The sequence below is a fragment of the Oncorhynchus gorbuscha genome, linkage group LG13, assembly GCF_021184085.1.
Source record: "Oncorhynchus gorbuscha isolate QuinsamMale2020 ecotype Even-year linkage group LG13, OgorEven_v1.0, whole genome shotgun sequence".
NCBI classification, from domain to species: Eukaryota; Metazoa; Chordata; class Actinopteri; order Salmoniformes; family Salmonidae; genus Oncorhynchus; species Oncorhynchus gorbuscha.
The window spans coordinates 65,881,615-65,904,549 of NC_060185.1; the positions used below are offsets into that span (position 1 = coordinate 65,881,615).

General features: G+C 47.7%; 1 protein-coding gene across 4 annotated transcripts in view; it reads right to left on the reverse strand.

The window, feature by feature from the left end:
- The window catches only part of LOC123993348 (fibroblast growth factor 13), a 197,691-nt gene that overhangs the window by 101,855 nt on the left and 72,901 nt on the right, over positions 1-22,935 (reverse strand). For 3 of the 4 annotated variants that reach the window (XM_046295406.1, XM_046295407.1, XM_046295405.1), the window contains exon 3: positions 11,834-12,004. The exons of the other annotated variant lie outside the window; for it this stretch is intronic. In XM_046295406.1, the coding sequence (XP_046151362.1) occupies positions 11,834-12,004 (171 nt within the window). The remainder of the gene's footprint in view (positions 1-11,833; positions 12,005-22,935) is intronic. 4 annotated transcript variants of the gene reach the window in all.

Sequence of the window (22,935 nt, forward strand, 5' to 3'; positions counted from 1 at the left end):
TGCAGCAGAAATAGTACTGAGGTAAGTGCAGCAGAAATAGTACTGAGGTAAGTGCAGCAGAGATAGTACTGAGGTAAGTGCAGCAGAGATAGTACTGAGGGGATTATGTAGAGATAGTACTGAGGTAAGTGCAGCAGAGATAGTACTGAGGGGATTAGGTAGAGATAGTACTGAGGTAAGTGCAGCAGAGATAGTACTGAGGTAAGTGCAGCAGAGATAGTACTGAGGTAAGTGCAGCAAAGATAGTACTGAGGTAAGTGCAGCAGAGATAGTACTGAGGTAAAAGCAGCAGAGATAGTACTGAGGGGAGTGGAGCAGAGCGAGAGTACTGATGTGAGGACGGCAGAGCGAGAGTACTGAGGGGAGTGCAGCAGGGATAGTACTGAGGGGAGTGCAGCAGTGATAGTACTGATGTGAGTGCGGCAGAGCGAGAGGTCTGATGTGAGTGCGGCAGAGCGAGAGTACTGAGGGGAGTGCAGCAGAGATAGTACTGAGGGGAGTGCAGAGCTAGTACTGATGTGAGTGATGCAGAGCGAGAGTACTGATGTGAGTGTGGCAGAAAGAGTACTGATATGAGGGCGGCAGAAAGAGTACTGATGGGAGTGCAGAAGAGATAGTATTGAGGGGAGTGCAGAAGAGATAGTATTGAGGGGAGTGCAGCAGAGATAGTACTGAGGGGAGTCCAGCAGAGATAGTACTGAGGGGAGTCCAGCAGAGATAGTACTGAGGGTTGTGCAGCAGAGATAGTACTGAGGTAAGTGCAGCAGAGATAGTACTGAGGGGAGTGGAGCAGAGCGAGAGTACTGATGTGAGGACGGCAGAGCGAGAGTACTGAGGGGAGTGCAGCAGGGATAGTACTGAGGGGAGTGCAGCAGTGATAGTACTGATGTGAGTGCGGCAGAGCGAGAGGTCTGATGTGAGTGCGGCAGAGCGAGAGTACTGAGGGGAGTGCAGCAGAGATAGTACTGAGGGGAGTGCAGAGCTAGTACTGATGTGAGTGATGCAGAGCGAGAGTACTGATGTGAGTGTGGCAGAAAGAGTACTGATATGAGGGCGGCAGAAAGAGTACTGATGGGAGTGCAGAAGAGATAGTATTGAGGGGAGTGCAGAAGAGATAGTATTGAGGGGAGTGCAGCAGAGATAGTACTGAGGGGAGTCCAGCAGAGATAGTACTGAGGGGAGTCCAGCAGAGATAGTACTGAGGGTTGTGCAGCAGAGATAGTACTGAGGGTTGTGCAGCAGAGATAGTACTGAGGTAAGTGCAGCAGAGATAGTACTGAGGGGAGTGCAGCAGAGATAGTACTGAGGGTTGTGCAGCACAAATAGTACTGAGGGGAGTCCAGCAGAGATAGTACTGAGGGGAGTCCAGCAGAGATAGTACTGAGGAGAGTGCAGCAGAGATAGTACTGAGGGGAGTCCAGCAGAGATAGTACTGAGGGGAATCCAGCAGAGATAGTACTGAGGGGAGTCCAGCAGAGATAGTACTGAGGGTTGTGCAGCACAAATAGTACTGAGGGGAGTCCAGCAGAGATAGTACTGAGGGGAGTGCAGCAGAGATAGTACTGAGGGGAGTGCAGCAGAGATAGTACTGAGGGTTGTGCAGCACAAATAGTACTGAGGGGAGTGCAGCAGATATTAAAGAACAACCGAGTGTCCCCTATAATTTCCTGTAACCTCACATCTGCAGTACATTACACATTTCCCCATTCCATGTGTTCTCCATAGTCAGTTAAAGGAGAGTGAATACAAACATCCAAATGTACAACTGGAGCTGAAAAAGACGACCAATGTCAGTTCACTCACTGTTGTCATGATGTGTTATTGAAGCTTACTTATAAAACAACATGGTTTTTGACGTCAAAGACCCAATACAAGCTCAGTCTTTGTTGGCAGCAAACAGTGATCCTACTGTATATTGAGTTTCTCATCTCTCTGAAGGACAGACCCTGTTCCGGTACCACTGGAAATACTACACACAGAGTTACTTCAAGAGAGGGTTCTTCAAGGGTTCTTTTATAAGGGTGATGGTTCTACCCCTTAACTTTTTCACATTTTGTTACGTGACGGCCTTATTTTAAAATTGATTATATCGTTTTTCCCCCTCATTAATCAACACACTATTACCCCATAATGACAAAGCAAAAACAGGTTTATAGATAATTTTGCCAATTTAGAAAAAAACAAAAAACAGAAATATGTCATTTACATAAATATTCAGACCTTTTACTCAGTACTTTGTTGAAGCACCTTTGGCAGCGATTACAGCATCGAGTCTTCTTGAGTATGACGCTCTGACTTCCGGCGCCGACAGAGATGGCCGCCTCGCTTCGCGTTCCTAGGAAACTATGCATTTTTTTCTTCTTTTTTCGTGTTATTTCTTACATTAGTACCCCAGGTCATCTTAGGTTTCATTACATACAGTCGAGAAGAACTACTGAATATAAGATCAGCGTCAACTCACCATCAGTACGACCAAGAATATGATTTTCGCGAAGCGGATCCTGTGTTCTGCCTTTCAACCAGGACAACGGAATGGATCCCAGCCGGCGACCCAAAAAAACGACTCCGTAAAAGAGGGAAACGAGGCGGTCTTCTGGTCAGACTCCGGAAACGGGCACATCGTGCACCACTCCCTAGCATTATTCTCGCCAATGTCCAGTCTCTTGACAACAAGGTTGATGAAATCCGAGCAAGGGTAGCATTCCAGAGGGACATCAGAGACTGTAACGTTCTTTGCTTCACGGAAACACGGCTCACTGGAGAGACGCTATCGGAGGCGGTGCAGCCAGCGGGTTTCTCCACGCATCGCGCCGACAGAAACAAACATCTTTCTGGTAAGAAGAGGGGCGGGGGCGTATGCCTTATGGCTAACGAGACGTGGTGTGATCACAGAAACATACAGGAACTCAAATCCTTCTGTTCATCTGATTTAGAATTCCTCACAATCAAATGTCGACCGCATTGTCTACCAAGAGAATTCTCTTCGATTATAATCACAGCCGTATATATTCCCCCCCAAGCAGACACATCGATGGCTCTGAACGAACTTTATTTGACTCTTTGCAAACTGGAATCCATACATCCTGAGGCTGCATTCACTGTAGCGGGGGATTTTAACAAGGCTAATCTGAAAACAAGACTCCCTAAATTGTATCAGCATATCGATTGCGCAACCAGGGCTGGAAAAACCTTGGATCATTGTTATTCTAACTTCCGCAACGCATATAAGGCCCTGCCCCGCCCTCCTTTCGGAAAAGCTGACCACGACTCCATTTTCTGATCCCTGCCAACAGACAGAAACTAAAACAAGAAGCTCCCATGCTGAGGTCTGTCCAACGCTAGCCCGACCAAGCTGATTCCACACTCCAAGACTGCTTCCATCACGTGGACTGGGATATGTTTCGTATTGCGTCGGATAACAACATTGACAAATACGCTGACTCGGTGTGCGAGTTCATTAGAACGTGCGTTGAAGATGTCATTCCCATAGCAACGATTAAACATTCCCTAACCAGAAACCGTGAATTGATGGCAGCATTCGCATGAAACTGAAAGTGCGAACCACTGCTTTTAATCAGGGCAAGGTGACTGGTAACATGACCGAATACAAACAGTGCAGCTATTCCCTCCGCAAGGCTATCAAACAAGCTAAGCGTCTGTATAGACACAAAGTAGAATCTCAATTCAACGGCTCAGACACAAGAGGTATGTGGCAGGGTCTACAGTCAATCACGGACTACAAGAAGAAAACCAGCCCAGTCACGGACCAGGATGTCTTGCTCCCAGGCAGACTAAATAACTTTTTTGCCCGCTTTGAGGACAATACAGTGCCACTGACACGGCCTGCAACAAAAACATGCAGACTCTCCTTCACTGCAGCCGAGGTGAGTAAAACATTTAAATGTGTTAACCCTCGCAAGGCTGCAGGCCCAGACGGCATCCCCAGCCGCGCCCTCAGAGCATTCGCAGACCAGCTGGCCGGTGTGTTTACGGACATATTCAATCAATCCCTATACCAATCTGATGTTCCCACATGCTTCAAGAGGGCCACCATTGTTCCTGTTCCCAAGAAAGCTAAGGTAACTGAGCTAAATGACTACCGCCCCGTAGCACTCACTTCCGTAATCATGAAGTTCATGAAGAGACTAGTCAAGGACCATATCAAGGACCATATCACCTCCACCCTACCTGCTTACCGCCCAAATAGGTCCACAGACAATGCAATCTCAACCACACTGCACACTGCCCTAACCCATCTGGACAAGAGGAATACCTTTGTGACAATGCTGTTCATCGACTACAGCTCGGCATTCAACACCATAGTACCCTCCAAGCTCGTCATCAAGCTCGAGACCCTGGGTCTCGACACCGCCCTGTGCAACTGGGTACTGGTAAAACTAAGAAATAACACATATGGAATCATGTAGTAACCAAAAAAGTGTTTAACAAATCAAAAAGGTCCACTAATGTACTTTTAAGAAGGAACACCTGTTTATTGAAATGCATTCCAGGTGACTACCTCATGAAGCTGGTTGAGAAAATGCCAAGAGTGTGCAAAGCTGTGGTCTTTTTGGGTGGCTATTTGAAGAATCTCAAATATCAAATATATTTGGATTTGTTTAACACTTTTTTGGTGACTATATGATTCCATGCATGTAATGTCATTGTTTTGATATCTTCAGTATTTTTCTACAATGTAGAAAATATCAAAAATCAAGAAAAAACCTTGAATGAGTAGGTGTTCTCAAATTTTTGACCAGTAGAATATTTTTAGGTCTCTCCAGAGATGTTTGATCTCTGGTTTAAGTTGGAGCTCTGGATGGGCCACTCAAGGACATTTAAAGACTTGTCCTGAAATGCTCTGGAGCAGCTTTTCGTCAAGGATCACTCTGTACTTTGCTCTGATCATCTTTTCCTCGATCCTGACTAGTCTCCTACAGTCCATGCCGCTGAAAAACGTACCCACAAGCATGATGCTGCCAGGTTTCCTCCAGAAGTGACGCTTGGCATTCAGGCCAAATAATTCAATCTTCCTTTCATCGGACCAGAAACTCTTGTTCCTCATGGTCTGAGAGTCTTTAGGTGCCTTTTGGCAAACTCCAAGCGGGCTGTCATGTGCCTTTTAATGAGACACTTCCGTCTGGCCAATCTACCAAAAAGGCCTGATTGGTGAAGTGCTGCAGAGATGGTTGTCTTTCTGGAAGGTTCTCCCATCTCCACAGAGGAACTCTGGAGCTCTGTCAGAGTGACCATCATCTTCTTGGTCACCTGCCTCACCAAGGCCCTTCTCCCCGGATTGCTCAGTTTGGCTGGGCGGCCAGATTCTTGGTGGTTCCAAACATCTTCCATTTTCTTGGGGACCTTCAATGTTGCAGACATTTTTTGGGTACCCTTCCCCAAATCTGTGCCTCGACACAATCCTGTCTCTGAGCTCTACGGACAATTCCTTTGACCTCATGGCTTGGTTTTTTCTCTGACATGCAGTGTCAACTGTGGAACATTATATAGACAGGTGTGTGCCCTTCAAAAACACGTCCAATCAATTGAATTTACCACAAGTGGACTTGTAGAAACATCTCAAGGATGATCAATGGAAACAGGATGCACCTGAGCTCAAATTCGAGTCTAATAGCAAAGGGCCTGAATACTGAATACTTTCATTATGGGTTATTTAGTATAGATTGCTGAGGGGGAAAAATAATTTTAGCCATTTTAGAATAAGGTGGTGGAACCATGATATAATAATAATAATATATGCCATTTAGCAGACGCTTTTATCCAAAGCGACTTACAGTCATGTGTGCATACATTCTACGTATGGGTGGTCCCGGGAAAACTACCCCGGTTACAAGCGCCATTCTACCAACAGAGCTAGAAGGACCACTATGTCCATAGTGTATGTCTCTCTTAATACAAACGAGACTCATAAAAGAGAGTTGAGTGATACAGAATCAACGTGTAATTTAGCAGAAAAATGCATGTTGTAACGGTTAATATTATTGGCTCCTGGCTGTCAGTCCGTCTGTGCTACAGTTGATGATATGCAATACCGATCACTCAAAGAACCCTTAAATGGTTATTTGCAGTTCAGAAAATGGTTCATTATAGCATCATAAACATTCTACTGTATATAGAACCTTCAGAGCATGGTTCTTTATATAACCTTTAAAGGGGGATTCTATATAGTACCCCAAAGGGGTCTGCTATCTTTACAAGCCAAATAACCCTTTCTGATACTATATGGAAACCTTTTTGCTAATTATGTAGTACCACTCCAGTACTGTATGTCCAGACAGTGTTCCTGAGAGAGGCGGCTGTGTGTTAGACTGCTGTGTGTTAGGCAGGGATGGAAAAAGTACCCAATTGTCAAACATGAGTAAAAGTAAAGATACCTTCATTGAAAATGAAAAAAGTCTTAAAGTATTTGGTTTTAAATATACTTAAGTACTGTATCAAAAGTAAATGTAATTGCTAAAATATACTTAAGTCTCAAAAGTAAAAGTATATATAATTTCAATTTCCTTATATAAAGCAAACCAGACAGCATCATTTTCTTGTTTTTTAAATTTAAGAAGAGCCAGGGGGCATGCTCCAACACATTTACAAATGAAGCTTGTGTGTTTAGTGAGTCCGCCAGATCAGAGGCAGGAGGGATGATCAGGGATGTTCTCTTGATAAGTGTGGGAATTTGACAATTTTCCTGTCATGCTAAGCATTCAAAATGTAATGAGTACTTTGTTGTATTACGGAAAATGCATGGAGTAAAAAGTACATACTTTTCTTTAGGAATGTAGTGAAGTAAAAGTTGTCAAAAATATAAATACTAAAGTAAAGTACAGATACCCCAAAAAGCTACTTATTAAGTAGTACTTTCAAGTATTATTGTTATTTAGGTCATTTACACCACTGGTGTTAGGGTAATGCCTGGGAGGGTTCTTTGTACTGCACATAGGGCCATAGCACCGCCACGGACCACATCACATCAGTCTATTAAATGTTAATGACACCCCAGCTAATATGTTACATAAGGCAGCAGTCTCTCTCCCCTCCTTCCTTTGTAAATTCATTCACGTCACAGTGGAGTTGCTGCCAAACTGAATAATAGTTCTCTCTCTCTCTCTCTCTCTCTCTCTCTCTCTCTCTCTCTCTCTCTCTCTCTCTCTCTCTCTCTCTCTCTCTCTCTCTCTCTCTCTCTCTCTCTCTCTCTCTCTCTCTCTCCTCTCTCTCCCTCTCCCTCTCCCTCTCCCTCTCCCTCTCCCTCTCTATGTTGAAGAGCAGCCCACTCATCTGATTCAACAGGGGATTGTTACCTGATGATATCATGTAGCTCTGAAACCACATGACAAACCAGCTTACACTGCAAACGTACTATAACCCGCAGGGAATCATCTTGCTTACCAAGCTGTCTGGAAGTCTGAAAAGGAAGGCACCTTCATACTTTGCAATCTTAGTACTCTACTGATGAACGTGGCACAAACCTCGGGCAATAGACAATCAACCCCTAGTATTAAGCATACATGCACAATGCCTCGGCATGCAGGTGTTAAGAGCACACTAACGTTACTGTACGTCTACCCCTCTCCCCAATGAGCATGACTATACACAGGCAAACAAACCATCATGCGTCTGCAAGCGCCAGGGAAGGGGGTAGAGAGAGGGAGGAGATTAGGGGAGAGGGGGAGGACGGAGAGGAGAGAAGGGGGAAGAGGAGAGGGGGAGGACAGAGAGGAGAGGAGAGAATGGGGTAGAGAGAGAGGAGAGAGTAGGGGAGAGGAGAGGGGGAGGACGGAGAGGAGAGAAGGGGGAAGAGGAGAGGGGGAGGACGGAGAGGAGAGGAGAGAATGGGGTAGAGAGAGAGGAGAGAGTAGGGGAGAGGAAAGGGGGAGGACGGAGAGGAGAGAAGGGGGAAGAGGAGAGGGGGAGGACGGAGAGGAGAGAAGGGGGAAGAGGAGAGGGGAGGATGGAGAGTAGAGAAGGGGGTAGAGAGAGAGAAGAGAGAGTAGGGGAGAGGGGGAGGACGGAGAGGAGGAGAGAAGTGGGAAGAGGAGAGAGGGAGGATGGAGAGGAGAGAAGGGGGTAGAGAGAGAGGAGAGAGTAGGGGAGAGGAGAGGGGGAGGACGGAGAGGAGAGAAGGGGGAAGAGGAGAGGGGAGGATGGAGAGGAGAGAAGGGGGTAGAGAGAAAGAGGAGAGAGTAGGGGAGATGGGGAGGACGGAGAGGAGAGAAGGGGGAAGAGGAGAGGGGAGGATGGAGAGTAGAGAAGGGGTAGAGAGAGAGGAGAGAGTAGGGGAGAGGGGGAGGACGGAGAGGAGAGAAGGGGGAAGAGGAGAGGGGGAGGATGGAGAGGAGAGAAGGGGGTAGAGAGAGAGGAGAGAGTAGGGGAGAGGAGAGGGGGAGGACGGAGAGGAGAGAAGGGGGAAGAGGAGAGGGGGAGGACGGAGAGGAGAGAAGGGGGAAGAGGAGAGGGGGAGGATGGAGAGGAGAGAAGGGGGTAGGGGAGAGGAGAGGGAGAGGAGAGAAGGGGGAAGAGGAGAGGGGAGGATGGAGAGGAGAGAAGGGGGTAGAGAGAAAGAGGAGAGAGTAGGGGAGATGGGGAGGACGGAGAGGAGAGAAGGGGGAAGAGGAGAGGGGGAGGATGGAGAGTAGAGAAGGGGGTAGAGAGAGAGGAGAGAGTAGGGGAGAGGGGGAGGACGGAGAGGAGAGAAGGGGGAAGAGGAGAGGGGGAGGATGGAGAGGAGAGAAGGGGGTAGAGAGAGAGGAGAGAGTAGGGAGAGAGGAGAGAGGAGAGAAGGGGGAAGAGGACGGAGGAGGAGAGAGAGAAGGGGGAAGAGGAGAGGGGGAGGATGGAGAGGAGAGAAGGGGGTAGAGAGAGAGAGGAGAGAGTAGGGGAGAGGGGGAGGACGGAGAGGAGAGAAGGGGGTAGAGAGAGAGAGGAGAGAGTAGGGGAGAGGGGGAGGACGGAGAGGAGAGAAGGGGGAAGAGGAGAGGGGAGGATGGAGAGGAGAGAAGGGGGTAGAGAGAGAGAGGAGAGCGTAGGGGAGGGGGAGGACGGAGAGGAGAGAAGGGGGTAGAGAGAGAGGAGAGAGTAGGGGAGAGGGGGAGGACGGAGAGGAGAGAAGGGGGTAGAGAGAGAGAGGAGAGAGTAGGGGAGAGGGGGAGGACGGAGAGGAGAGAAGGGGGAAGAGGAGAGGGGAGGATGAAGAGGAGAGAAGAGGGTAGAGAGAGAGAGGAGAGAGTAGGGGAGAGGGGGAGGACGGAGAGGAGAGAAGGGGGTAGAGAGAGAGAGGAGAGAGTAGGGGAGAGGGGGAGGACGGAGAGGAGAGAAGGGGGAAGAGGAGAGGGGGAGGATGGAGAGGAGAGAAGGGGGTAGAGAGAGAGAGAGGAGAGTAGGGAGAGGAGAGGGGGAGGACGGAGAGGAGAGAAGGGGGAAGAGGAGAGGGGGAGGATGGAGAGGAGAGAAGGGGGAAGAGGAGAGAGAGGAGAGTAGGGAGAGGAGAGGGGGAGGACGGAGAGGAGAGAAGGGGTAGAGGAGAGGGGGAGGATGGAGAGGAGAGAAGGGGGAAGAGGAGAGAGAGGAGAGAAGGGGGTAGAGGAGAGGGGGAGGATGGAGAGGAGAGAAGGGGGAAGAGGAGAGGGGAGGATGGAGAGGAGAGAAGGGGGTAGAGAGAGAGGAGAGAGTAGGGGAGAGGGGGAGGACGGAGAGGAGAGAAGGGGGTAGAGAGAGAGAGAGAGAGTAGGGGAGAGGGGGAGGACGGAGAGGAGAGAAGGGGGAAGAGGAGAGGGGGGGATGGAGAGGGAGAAGGGGGTAGAGAGAGAGAGGAGAGAGTAGGGGAGAGGGGGAGGACGGAGAGGAGAGAAGGGGGTAGAGAGAGAGAGGAGAGAGTAGGGGAGAGGGGGAGGACGGAGAGGAGAGAAGGGGTAGAGAGAGAGAGAGAGAGGAGAGAGTAGGGGAGAGGGGGAGGACGGAGAGGAGAGAAGGGGGAAGAGGAGAGGGGGAGGATGGAGAGGAGAGAAGGGGGTAGAGAGAGAGGGAGAGAGTAGGGGAGAGGGGGAGGACGGAGAGGAAAGAAGGAGGTAGAGAGAGAGAGGAGAGAGTAGGGGAGAGGGTGAGGACGGAGAGGAGAGAAGGGGGTAGAGAGAGGAGAGAGTAGGGGAGAGGGGGAGGACGGAGAGAAGGGGGTAGAGAGAGGAGAGTAGGGGAGAGGGGGAGGACGGTGAGGAGAGAAGAGGGTAGAGAGAGAGAGAGAGAGGGAGGATGGAGAGGAGAGAAGGGGGTAGAAAAAGAGAGGAGAGAGTAGGGGTGAGGGGGAGGACGGAGAGGAGAGAAGGGGGTAGAGAGAGAGGAGAAAGTAGGGGAGAGGAGAGAAGGGGGTAGAGAGAGAGGGAGAGAGTAGGGGGGGGGAGGGGGAGGAGAGAGAGGGGGAGAGAGGGGGTAGAGGGGGAGGACAGAGAGGAGAGAGGGGTAGAGAGAGAGAGGAGGGCGAGGGGAGGAGGAGAGAGAAGGGGGAAGAGGAGAGGGGGAGGATGAAGAGGAGAGAAGGGGGTAGAGAGAGAGAGGAGAGAGTAGGGGAGGAGAGGGGAGGACGGAGAGGAGAGAAGGGGTAGAGAGAGAGAGGAGAGAGTAGGGGAGAGGGGGAGGACGGAGAGGAGAGAAGGGGGTAGAGAGAGGAGAGAGTAGGGGAGAGGGGGAGGATGGAGAGAAGGGGGTAGAGAGAGAGAGAGGAGAGAAGGGGGAAGAGGAGAGGGGGAGGACGGAGAGGAGAGAAGGGGGTAGAGAGAGGAGAGAGTAGGGGAGAGGGGGAGGACGGAGAGAAGGGGGTAGAGAGAGGAGAGTAGGGGAGAGGGGGAGGACGGAGAGGAGAGAAGAGGGTAGAGAGAGAGAGGAGAGAGGGAGGATGGTGAGGAGAGAAGGGGGTAGAGAGAGAGAGGAGAGGAGAGTAGGGGAGGGAGAGGAGAGGGAGAGGGTGGAGGATGGAGAGGAGAGAAGGGGGTAGAGAGAGAGAGGAGAGAGTAGGGGAGAGGGGAGGACGGAGAGGAGAGAAGGGGTAGAGAGAGAGAGGAGAAGAAAGTAGGGGAGAGGAGAGAAGGGGGTAGAGAGAGAGGAGAGAGTAGGGGAGAGGGGGAGGATGGAGAGGAGAGAAGGGGGTAGAGAGAGAGGGGAGAGGAGAGAAGGGGGTAGAGAGAGAGGAGAGAGTAGGGGAGAGGAGAGGAGAGAAGGGGGAAGAGGAGGACAGGTAGAGAAGGGGGGAGGGGCAGCGAGCGGGAGGAGATATGGGGAGAAGGAGAGGTGGGGGATCTTGGGCAGGGGGGAGTTGGATAGTTACTTAATAGGTGGGACACATGTCAATACCCCACCAACGTTATCTTACGATGAACCTAATGTGAATATTCTATACAGACAGAGGGACAGGACTGTAGCACAAGTTGCAAGCTTCTTGTTTTACGAAGCCTTGTGGTTGAAATAGAAACGCTAAAGTATGGTGGACAGCAGATGCGTCATTCTATAACCCTTCAGGGGGTTTTATTATTTCTTTATTTTGGCTGGAGCATGTGCCCCTGGGTGACAATGACCCAAGTCTGATGTTTGGAGGGGGTTTGGGTGGGCTGTGCTCCACAGGCAAGCATAAGACACACACACACACACGCACTATGAGTGAGAGCACGCACAGGACATATACTTAAAAAAATAGGACAGGAATGGAAAGGAAACTTTGTTTTGAGGAGGAGGGGAGAACTACCGGTTCAGACAGAATATAAGAGAGTGATAGAGAGGGGAAAAGGCAACAAAAAAGGCAACAGATACAAACCAGGGGAGGGGGGGGGTGCGGACAAACCTTCAGGCTCTGAGCTCTCTTTGTTGACCACTTGCTTCAGCGGGCAGCAGAAGATTTCGTGACACTTAGCACGAAAGGGGGACCCTTTGCTCCTTAAATCCGCCGATGAATGGACGGAATCCTGCCGCAACATAATGTACTCCTGGGTACCGGGAGCAGCGTCATCCTGGACTGCGGTGGTGCCACAACAGAATGAACTGAGGTTAGGGGAGCGCTCACCACAACACAGGCAGCAGAACAACGCAGGGAAGAAACAAAAGGCATAAGAGAAGAGAGGAACAACATCACATCAGCAACCACTAGAGAATTATTGCAACACAACACAGTCCGCTACAACAGAGGAAGAGACAGGAAGAGAGACAGGAAGAGAGACAGGAAGAGAGACAGGAAGAGAGAGAGAACATCACATCAGCAACCACTAGAGAATTATTGCAAGAGTCCGAGAGGAAGAGACAGGAAGAGAGAGAGAACATCACATCAGCAACCACTAGAGAATTATTGCAACACAACACAGTCCGCTACAACAGAGGAAGAGACAGGAAGAGAGACAGGAAGAGAGACAGAAAGAGAGAGAGAACATCAAGCTCACTAAACAACAAAATATACCCCTAAAGTAACACCAAGAGAGGGAGGGAGGGAAAGAGAGAGAAAAACAAAGGGAGGAGGAGTACGGGGCAAACAGATAGAGACAAATGGAAGCCAAACGTTATCACTGCGTGTCCCAAGGTCATTCTTAAATCATTCTAGAGTGTGAGAGGTTGGGTAAAGCAAGGCATGCGCGCAGACTGCAGTCTACCATCTGCAAGGTCAATACCAGCAGATCTAAGGTCAGACTGGCGTGCTACTGACCCCAACCAGACAGTGCCATTTTTAAGGGAAGGCAAGCAAATGCAACGGCATGCGCAGATCCCAGACCAGAGTGTGGTGGTCCCGGATTGTTTTCATGAAATCAACACATGCAGAGACGATATTATTACAGTGCAGATGATGAATTCAATGAGGAAATGATGGCATCAACTGTGTTTTGTTTTCAGTGTACTGCTGTAGGCCTGTCTGCTGTCCACGAGAACATGTCTATAGGATCAGACACATTGTAAATGACCTGGGCAAGATGACTACAGCCCATTTGTCTTCTCCTCCGCACGACTGCCTTAGTCACCATCCTCCGTTCATCTCTTAAACTGCATATATCCACTTGTACAGACAGGAGAGGCCTACTGATCCACCTGCTCTACACAGCCAGCCTCACGAGCTGCTTCCCCCCTAGAGAAAACCGAGTCTAAATTAAGTCTGGGCGAAGTCATTATAATCTATTGTCATCTCGTGTTATGATTTTGGGCTGACATCCAAAAGTCCTCTGTGGTGTACTGGCTCAGTGATAAAGTATCATCTTCTCTCCTCTCTCTCTCTCCCTCTGCTCAGCTATTAAAAGTAAAACATGAATGAAATATGTACAGTTGAAGTCGGAGGTTTACATACAACTTAGCCAAAAACATTTAAACTCCGTTTTTCACAATTCCTGACATTTAATCAGAGTAAAAATTCCCTGTTTTAGGTAGGTTAGGATTCACGCTTTATTTTAAGAATGTGAAATGTCAGAATAATAGTAGAGATAATGATTTATTTCAGCTTTTCTTTCTTTCGTCACATTCCCAGTGGGTCAGAGGTTTACATACATTCAATTAGTATTTGGTAGCATTGCCTTTAAATTGTTTAACTTGGGTCAAACGTTTCGGGTAGCCTTCCACAACAAGTTGGGTGAATTTTGGCCCATTCCTCCTGATAGAACTGGTGTAACTGAGTCAGGTTTGTAGGCCTCCTTGCTCGCACATGCCTTTTCAGTTCTGCCCACAAATTGTCTATAGGATTGAGGTCAGGGCTTTGTGATGGCCACTCCAATACCTTGACTTTGTTGTCCTTAAGCCATAACTTTGGAAGTATGCTTGGGGTCATTGTCCATTTGGAAACCCATTTGCAACCAAGCTTTAACCTCCTGACTGATGTCTTGAGATGTTGCTTCAATATATCCACATAATTTTCCTCACTCATGATACCATCTATTTTCTGTGCACCAGTCCCTCCTGCAGCAAAGCACCCCTACAACATGATGCTGCCATCCCCGTGCTTCACGGTTGGGATGGTGTTCTTCGGGTTGCAAGCCTCCCCCTTTTTCCTCCAAACATAACAATTGTCATTATGGCCAAACAGTTATATTTCTGTTTCATCAGACCACATTTCTCCAAAAAGTACGATCTTTGTCCCCATGTGCAGTTTGGCTTTTTTTATGGCGGTTAGGCTTTTTTTATGGCGGAGCAGTGGATTCTTCCTTGCTGAGCGGCCTTTCAGGTTATGTCGATATAGGACTTAATTTACTGTGGATATAGATAATTTCGTACCAGTTTCCTCCAGCATCTTCACAAGGTCCTTTGCTGTTGTTCTGGGATTGATTTACACTTTTTGCACCAAAGAACTTTCATCTCGAGGAGACAGAACGCGTCGCCTTCCTGAGCGGTATGACGGCTGCGTGGTCCCATGGTGTTTATACTTGCGTACTATTGTTTGTACAGATGAACGTGGTACCTTCAGGCATTTGGAAATGACTCCCAAGGATGACCCAGACTTGTGGAGGTCTACAATTATTTTATGAGGCCTTGGCTGATTTCTTTTGATTTTCCCATGATGTCAAGGAAAGAGGCACTTTGAAGGTAGGCCTTGAAATACATCCACAGGTACACCTCCAATTGACTCAAATGATGTCAATTAGCCTATCAGAAGCTTCTAAAGCCATGACATAATTTTCTGGAATTGTCCAAGCTGTTTAAAGGCACAGTCAACTTAGTATAGGTAAACTTCTGACCGACTGGAATTGTGATACAGTGAATTATAAGTGAAATAATCTGTCTGTAAACAGTTGTTGGAAAAATTACTTGTGTCATGCACAAAGTAGATGTCCTAACCGACTTGCCAAAACAGTAGTTTGTTAACAAGAAGTTTGTGGAGAGGTTGAAAAACAAGTTTTAATGACTCCAACCTGAATGCATGTAAACTTCCGACCTTAACTGTATAGAACTGTCAACATGTTCCTGGTTCTGTTGCCAATGAGCACACTCTCTCCCCCTCCTACCAGCTAACCCTCCAACCAGAGAGCTCGATACGCACGCCTGCCGACACGCGCATGTGCACACACTCAAGGAACACACACACACATACAGGCACGCATGCACATGTGCACACAAACGCACAAACACATGAATAAGGCCCCTCTCTCTTCTCCTGTGGGACCAACTCACTGCAGTGAGAAATAAAGGGGGACACAAACACCTTTCGGCCTTTTTAGAAGGACAGAGATCAAACGAGGAGGTCGTGTCCACGGCTCACACAAAGAGGCTGCTCGGCCATACAGAAAAGCATTTCAAAGGTGAGCAATAATTAGTCTTTACACCAGCATTTAGCTCGACTCTGAACAAGGACACCCAGACTAAACAGAAGACAACAGAGAGGTTGACTTTAGTTAATAGCTACAGCTAACGAGTGTCTCTCTTGTTGAGCACCTGTCGAACCCCAATAAAAGTAGCTGTCGTCATTGGCGTCGGCTAATGGGGATCCTAATAAACCACAGTAGAGTGTAAAGTGACTCGCGGGGCCATTAGCACACCAATTGAGCGCCACTATCCTATTTCTCTCCAGAAACTAGGCCTGTATGCCTTTGTCTTAGTGGAGACCAACGCCAACTACTTCCACCTAAATCCTCAACCCAAGATGCTGGTTTCATGACTAGTCAGCACTAAAACAGCAGAAGAGAAAATGGAAGAAAGCAACAGAGTTGAAACTTTCCCTGTGTTTTGGGTAGACAAAAGACACTGAGGAGTGTTAATGCACCTGTTCTGAAACCTGACCTCTTTCCAGAGACAAGCCGTTCAAATCAAATCTAATTTTATTTATATAGCCCTTCGTACATCAGCTGATATCCCAAAGTGCTGTACAGAAACCCAGCCTAAAACCCCAAACAGCAAGCAATGCAGGTGTAGTTGGGGGGAAAACATCTTCCATCTTGCTCAGATCCTTCTGTAACATCTAAAGATAAAAATAAAATGACAAATGAATTGTTTTATAAATTGTATCTTGAAGATCGTATTGCTCTTTTGAAGCCCTGATAAGGGCTCTCTCAGTGCACAGTGGACTCCCCACCCCTCCTCTTTCCCTCTCTATCTGTGAGAAGTGGCCCTCGTGAAGAACACTCACCCTCTTCACAGACAGCCTGCACTGCCGGGTGCCGGTCACTTCATGCTGTAGACCAGGGTCCAACTTCACACTGCTCACTAGCACATGTACTAATGCACTCTGCTTTTTCTCTCCCTCTCTCATCTCATCTGCAATGGGTTGAGCTCCACTGATGCAGGTACGATGGGGCGGGGGCTTGTCTCAGGATCTCATCAGCAGCAATAAAAATGATAGTTGACAGGGGCCAGGGGGGCGACCTGGGGAGTGGGCATGAGCAATTTACAAGTGGTGGCTCGCAATTCCATCAAACAGGAGGGGAGTCAAGCATTTTGCATGATCTGGCTAGAAATCGTTAATCTCTCAAATTAGAATCAAAATTAAGCAAAGAGTTAGGTCTGTAGCCGCAGGTACACATTACTAAAATAGCTTGTGCTCATTGTGGAAATACAAGTGGTTGAATGCCATTGTCTGTCGGGATGCAATATTTATAGTTTGGCGATGTCTCATGATTTTTGCGTAGTTTTATTTTGGTTGTGTTGGGTCACCTTGGCGACAGTGAGCTGAGGTGAACTTGAGGTTTTCTTTGAAGCAGAGAGCGAATGAGCTTGCATATTTTATTCTGGGTCTTTGATCCTCCGTTTCTCCTTCTCTCTCCACAACTCTATCCAATAGGAGTAAAGTAGCTCCCGGGAGTCACATGATCTCCCGGTACCAATCCTCCCTAACTCTAGTCAGGAGATTCATCACCGGAAAAGTGTAGAAACGACTTAAAGTAACCCTCAAAATACATCATATTCCTCCTTTAAGTTGTCAATGACGTCAGAATGAGGAGCACAAGCTTACTACTGTATGAGATCCTTTGGGACAGAATACATCTTTTGATGGATATTCACAGCTCAGTCACTGAACGTGAATACCCATCACTGTTTAAATATCAACGACTATCAAGTCAGAGCAAAGTAATAGTCATTGTTGTACACAACTGCCATCTCTAATATAAACACCAAAGAATATATAACAAATGTCCTTTAAAAAAGGAATGCCTGCTCGTGTTTTCCTATGGCTAGGGACAGTGTGTGCTGAAACGTCCCCAGCCTCATTCCATTACCACAGAGGCCGTATGATGCAGTGGACAGGACCAAACCATTCCCACTAATGCTGCCGATTACACACAATGGTCATGGGCAGTGCACACGCTTTTCCACGGGGAAGTAATTCATTTAAGTCAATCTACACTGCATATAAGGGACTATGAATCTAGAGGGACTCTCTCAGTCAGAGGGGTTCAGCCATGTCGTTACATTTGCTCATCAAGAGAGAGCAAACAGAGGGTGAGCTGCTTTGATTACAGCGTGGCCCGCACCCTCAGCCTCCCACTCTGCTTTGTTAAGTTTGAAGGATAGAGGTCACCACAGGTGTCAGAGCCAACTGCACTCGTTTAATCATAACGTCAACTGAACAATACAGAACGTGGGGTGTAAAATAAACCCAGGGTCAACCACTGTAACAGTAACACATTGCGTGACTATCCTACTGTACAGCTATAACATGCTCCCACTCCACTGCTGGCCCTGAGGCCATGAACACCACATAGACCCCAGGCGGAACCTGTAGGGCGCCCCTTACCCTCTCTGTGTGTGTGTGGGCACTCACACACACACACACACACACACACACACACACACACACACACACACACACACACACACACACACACACACACACACACACACACACACACACACACACACACACACACACACACACACACACACACACACACACACACACAACACACACACACACTCATAACCACTCACACTCATGCCTGCACCCACACACAATTACACTCCACCCCTCACACCTCTGTGAGTCACGGCCCATCAAAGAGGCCCTGGGTGGTGTTTCTGTTTACAACCCTGCCTCTTCCTCCGAGTGAGCACGCTTCCTGAAACGACCGTCGTCAAACACACACACAAGTGCGCGCCCACACAAGAATCCACAATGGAAGAGCGTGAGTGACACTGTGCACAGCTGTGTGGGCGCGCATTAGAGAGGGCTGTGAGAGAGCAATGAAAGGGCAGAACAGAGAAGGACTGAAGTGCAGAGCTAAGCTGCTAGCCACAGATCGAAGGTTTTTATGAATATCTGAAGAAATAAGTAAAAAACAACTAGCTTTGACTAATCTTTATTGAGACGAGAAATACTGTAGTGAGAGAGACTAGTAAGGATAGAGTGAGCAGAACCTCTCTCTCTCTGTCTCTGTCTCTGTCTGTGTCTCTCTCTCTCTCTCTCTCTCTCTCTCTCTCTCTCTCTCTCTCTGTCTCTGTCTGTGTCTCTCTCTCTCTCACTGTCTGTGTCTCTGTCTGTGTCTCTGTCTGTGTCTCTGTCTCGCTCTCTCTGTCTGTGTCTCTCTCTCTCTCTCTCTCTCTCTCTCTCTCTCTCTCTCTCTCTCTCTCTCTCTCTCTCTCTGTCTCTCTCTCTCTCTCTCTCTCTCTCTCTCTCTCTCTCTCTCTGTGTGTGTCTCTCTCTCTCTCTCTGTCTCTCTCTCTCTCTCTGTCTCTCTCTCTGTCTCCGTCTCTTTCCCTGTCTCTCTCTCTATGTCTCTTTCCCTGTCTCTCTCTCTATGTCTCTTTCCCTGTCTCTCTCGCTCTGTCTCTTTCCCTGTCTCTCTCGCTCTGTCTCTCTGTCTCTCTCGCTCAATCTCTCTGTCTCTCTCTCTCGTTCGCTGTCTCTGTCTCTCTCGCTCTTTCTGTATCTCTGTCTCTCTCTATTGAGTATTGATCAAATGTCAAAGCTTGACCTACTTGATAAGTCACGTGTGTCTGTATGTGTGAGAACAGGAGTGTGTGTGTGTGTCTGTATGTGTGAGAACAGGAGTGTGTGTGTGTGTGTCTGTATGTGTGAGAACAAGAGTGAGTGTGTGTGTGTATGTGTGAGAACAGTGTGTGTGTGTGTGTGTCTGTATGTGTGAGAACAGGAGTGTGTGTGTGTGTGTGTGTGTGCGTATGCGTGAGAACAGGAGTGTGTGTGTGTGTGTGTATATGCGTGAGAACAGTGTGTGTGTGTGTGTGTGTGTGTGTGTGTGTGTGTGTGTGTGTGTGTGTGTGTGTGTGTGTGTGTGTGTGTGTGTGTGTGTGTGTGTGTGTGTGTGTGTGTGTGTGTGTGTGTGCGTGCGTGTGTGCGTGCGTGCGTGCGTGCGTGCGTGCGTGTGTGTCAAGCCAATACGTGCATCAATATTTAGTTCAGTGCGTCAAAAAGCACTAAATGCAACATCCTTTTAGTTTTCTACTACCATCTGCCTTTCTGTGTCCCAGAGCAACCTTGTAGTAAAAACATGACATGAATACCAGCTGAATTGGATTGTGGCTTAATCTCCGTTTCCAGGAAGACATAGGAGGGTTGTCGTCCTGGGAGCCACTCTGATTCCTCTGCTCCTGATGAGAAACCTCTGACAGCATGCAACAATAGGACTGTGTTTATATTACACAAAGGGAGAGTTTCCTGATGTCAGATTAAGGCTAATAATGGACTAGAAAAGCGTGCTCAATATAAAATCTCCATTGAAATCGCTTTTAAGGCTAAATCGGTGTTGTCCGAGAAACCAGCCCATAGTCAGTCACTCAATAAAGTCAGACATTAAAGTGTAATCTATATATTTGGATATCATACGCCCAAATCATATGCTGCTGATATTAAAGTCACACTGAAGTGGATGACTGAAAGGGGTTTAGGTGCCATCAGGTCTCTAAAAGATGCTGTCTGGTTGTCAAATACTAACAAATACTACAACAAATAGCTTACATTTTCAAAACAGTCCTTTATTTCACCTCAGAAACCACCTCTTTTTTCTACATATAGTCTTCTAATGGAAGTCAAAGTCCATGTAAGGCAGAGGCTGGAAGCCATCGAGAAAATATACCATGGCACAAAGAGAGCGAGCGAGAAAATCAATTTGTGCGAGCGAGCAAAACAAATGTGTTGATGAATCCACCTCCCAGTAGGTCATGAGGATGGATGCATTTGCTGTGCCCATCCTGAGGTCTGGACCGGGCCCAGGAGAGCAGAACACACTAATGGCTATCATCTGGTGGCTCTCGCCATCGGCTGTGTCCCCCCCCCCCCCTCTCCTCCTCCTCTCCTTATTCACTGTGGCAGAGTGCGAGGAGAGTGTATGGTACTGTATATCAGTGCTAAGTGCAACCCGATACACACACACACACACACACACACACACACACACACACACACACACACACACACACACACACACACACACACACACACACACACACACACACACACACACACACACACACACACACACACACACACACACACACAGCCATTCAGAAAAAGTACTGCGTATAACTCTGTTCGCACTCTACAGACACAGAAGCCAAATCAAAGGAATCAAACAAAATGTAGAAATGAAACACCAATAAAAGAGCGAATCTAACCACAGGCTCACGACTAGAACACAGAAGAAGTGGTGCTCTATCACATGCTGTTGTTGTATGGGCGGTGTGGGAGGAGAGGTACTTCAACAGTACATATCAAAAGGTTGTCGTCTCCTTCACATTTAAAACACCTCTCTCACTGAGGAGTGTCAGGACCTCGGAATAAATACTATATCAACAAACCTCACTCACCTACTGAAGTGGGAGTGAACAGATAGAAATCTGTGGTTAGCTGTAGCTGGTGCTGGGGAGGGTCGACGTCCCCCTATAGTCTACAGAACAGTTGTATGGACGGGGAGAGTTGTTTTACTCAGTCACACACTGCATAACCTCCCCAGCTCAATGCAACTTCTATGGGCCAGCTCCCCTGCTTCGCTAAAGGGTAATGATCAGAAAGTGAAATGATGTGTGAATGACTGGGAATAGTGTGTTTAGTCATAATCTCTCTATGGCTGAGCTAATGGTCTGGATGTGCACTGAGCTGGTTTACCGTGTGGATCAATGGCATCTGCCGACCACAAGTCTCCAACATGGCTCTTCATGCCTGGGGAACTGTGGGATTGTTGATATTGTACATATGATATACAGGTAGGTGGACAGCTCCCTACAACTCGGAGTTCAAAGGTCAGACTGAATTGGTTCTAAGTGCAGCATAGGTGAACGTGAAAACACAGCAGGACGCCAAACACACATATTCTTAAACACATACACAAATATTCACACATGAACACACACACAATCACACATGAACACGCATGGAACAGGCATTAGCGCTAGCTAATTGCTTAGGTTGAAAGGCGCCGTGGCTAGTAGGGAGAAGACCGTGAAGGAGCACAAACCACCGCTAAAATGGATTAATGCTAACGTTCACATTCAGCGCAAACAGCCGGCAGCCAGCAGCAGATAGGAATAATACTGTCTGCTCTCAAAACCTATAGCTGCTTAACCAATCATTAGGTCTGTAAAGCAGACAGACTGGGTGAGACAGTGGAGGATGATGAAATATAATGTGATCTGCAGTGTATTGGGAAAGTAGTCAGACCCCTTGGCAGAGCAAAAACCAATCCATGAGGTCCAAGGAGTTGTCCGTAGAGTTCCGAGACAGGATTGTGTCGGGGCATAGATCTGGGGAAGGGTACCAAAAAATGTCTGCAGCATTGATGGTCCCCAAGAACACCTTGGCCTCCCTCCATCATTCTTAAATGGAAGAAGTTTGGAACCACCAAGACTCTTCATTGAGCTGGCCACCCGGCCAAACTGAGCAATCGGGGGATAAGGGTCTTGGTCAGGGAGGTGACCAAAAACTCAATGGTCACTCTGACAGTGCTCCAGAGTTCCTCTGTCGAGATGTGAGAACATTTCAGAAGGACAACCATCTCTGCAGCACTCCACCAATCAGGCCTTTAGAGTAGAATGGCCAGATGGAAGCCTAAAGGACTCAGACCATGAGAAACAAAATTCTCTGGTCTGACGAAACACAGATTGAACTTTTTGGCCTGAATGGCAAGAGTCACATCTGGAGGAAATCTGGCACCATCCCTACGGTGAAGCATGGTGGTGGCAGCATCATGGTGTGGGGATGTTTTCAGCTGCAGGGACTGGGAGAGTCAGGGTTGAGGGAAAGACGAACAGAGCAAAGTACAAAGAGATCCCTAAGCACACAGCCAAGACAATGCAGGAGTGGCTTCTGGACAAGTCTCTGAATGTCCTTGAGTGGCCCAGCCAGAGCCCGGACTTGAACCCAATTTAACACCTCTGGAGAGAGCTGAAAATAGCTGTGCAGCGACGCTCCCCGTTCAACCTGACAGAGCGTGAGAGGATCTGCAGAGAAGAATGGGAAAAACTCCCCAAATACAGGTGTGCACAGCTTGTATTATCTTACCCAAGAAGACTCGGGGCTGTAATCGCTGCCAAAGGTTCTTCAATAAAGTACTGAGTAAAGGGTCTGAATACTTATGTAAATATGATATGTTTGTATACATTAAGAAGAAAATCTAAAAACCTGTTTTTACTTTGTCATTGTGGGGTATTGTGTGTAGATTGAGGGGAAAAAACTACACTTTAATCAATACAAAAAAAACGTAACAAAATGTGAAAAAAGTCAAGGGGTCTGAATCCTATATGAATGCTGCTTAAGTGACAGAGAGAGAGAAGCCTACTGTATATTTAATCCCTATGGGACTGTGATTGACAGTAATGTGTGATATAGGGCTTAGGGTTCGTATTTTGAATCTCAAATCTGTCATTGTGATCAAGAGGTATTTATATGTGAAGGAATGAAACCGACTGTATTTGTCATCTGCCAATGACTGGAACGAATTGCAAAAATCACCGAAGCTGGAGATTTATATCTTTATCTAACTTTAAGCATCAGCTGTCAGAACAGCTTACCGATCACTGCACCTGTAAACAGCCCATCTA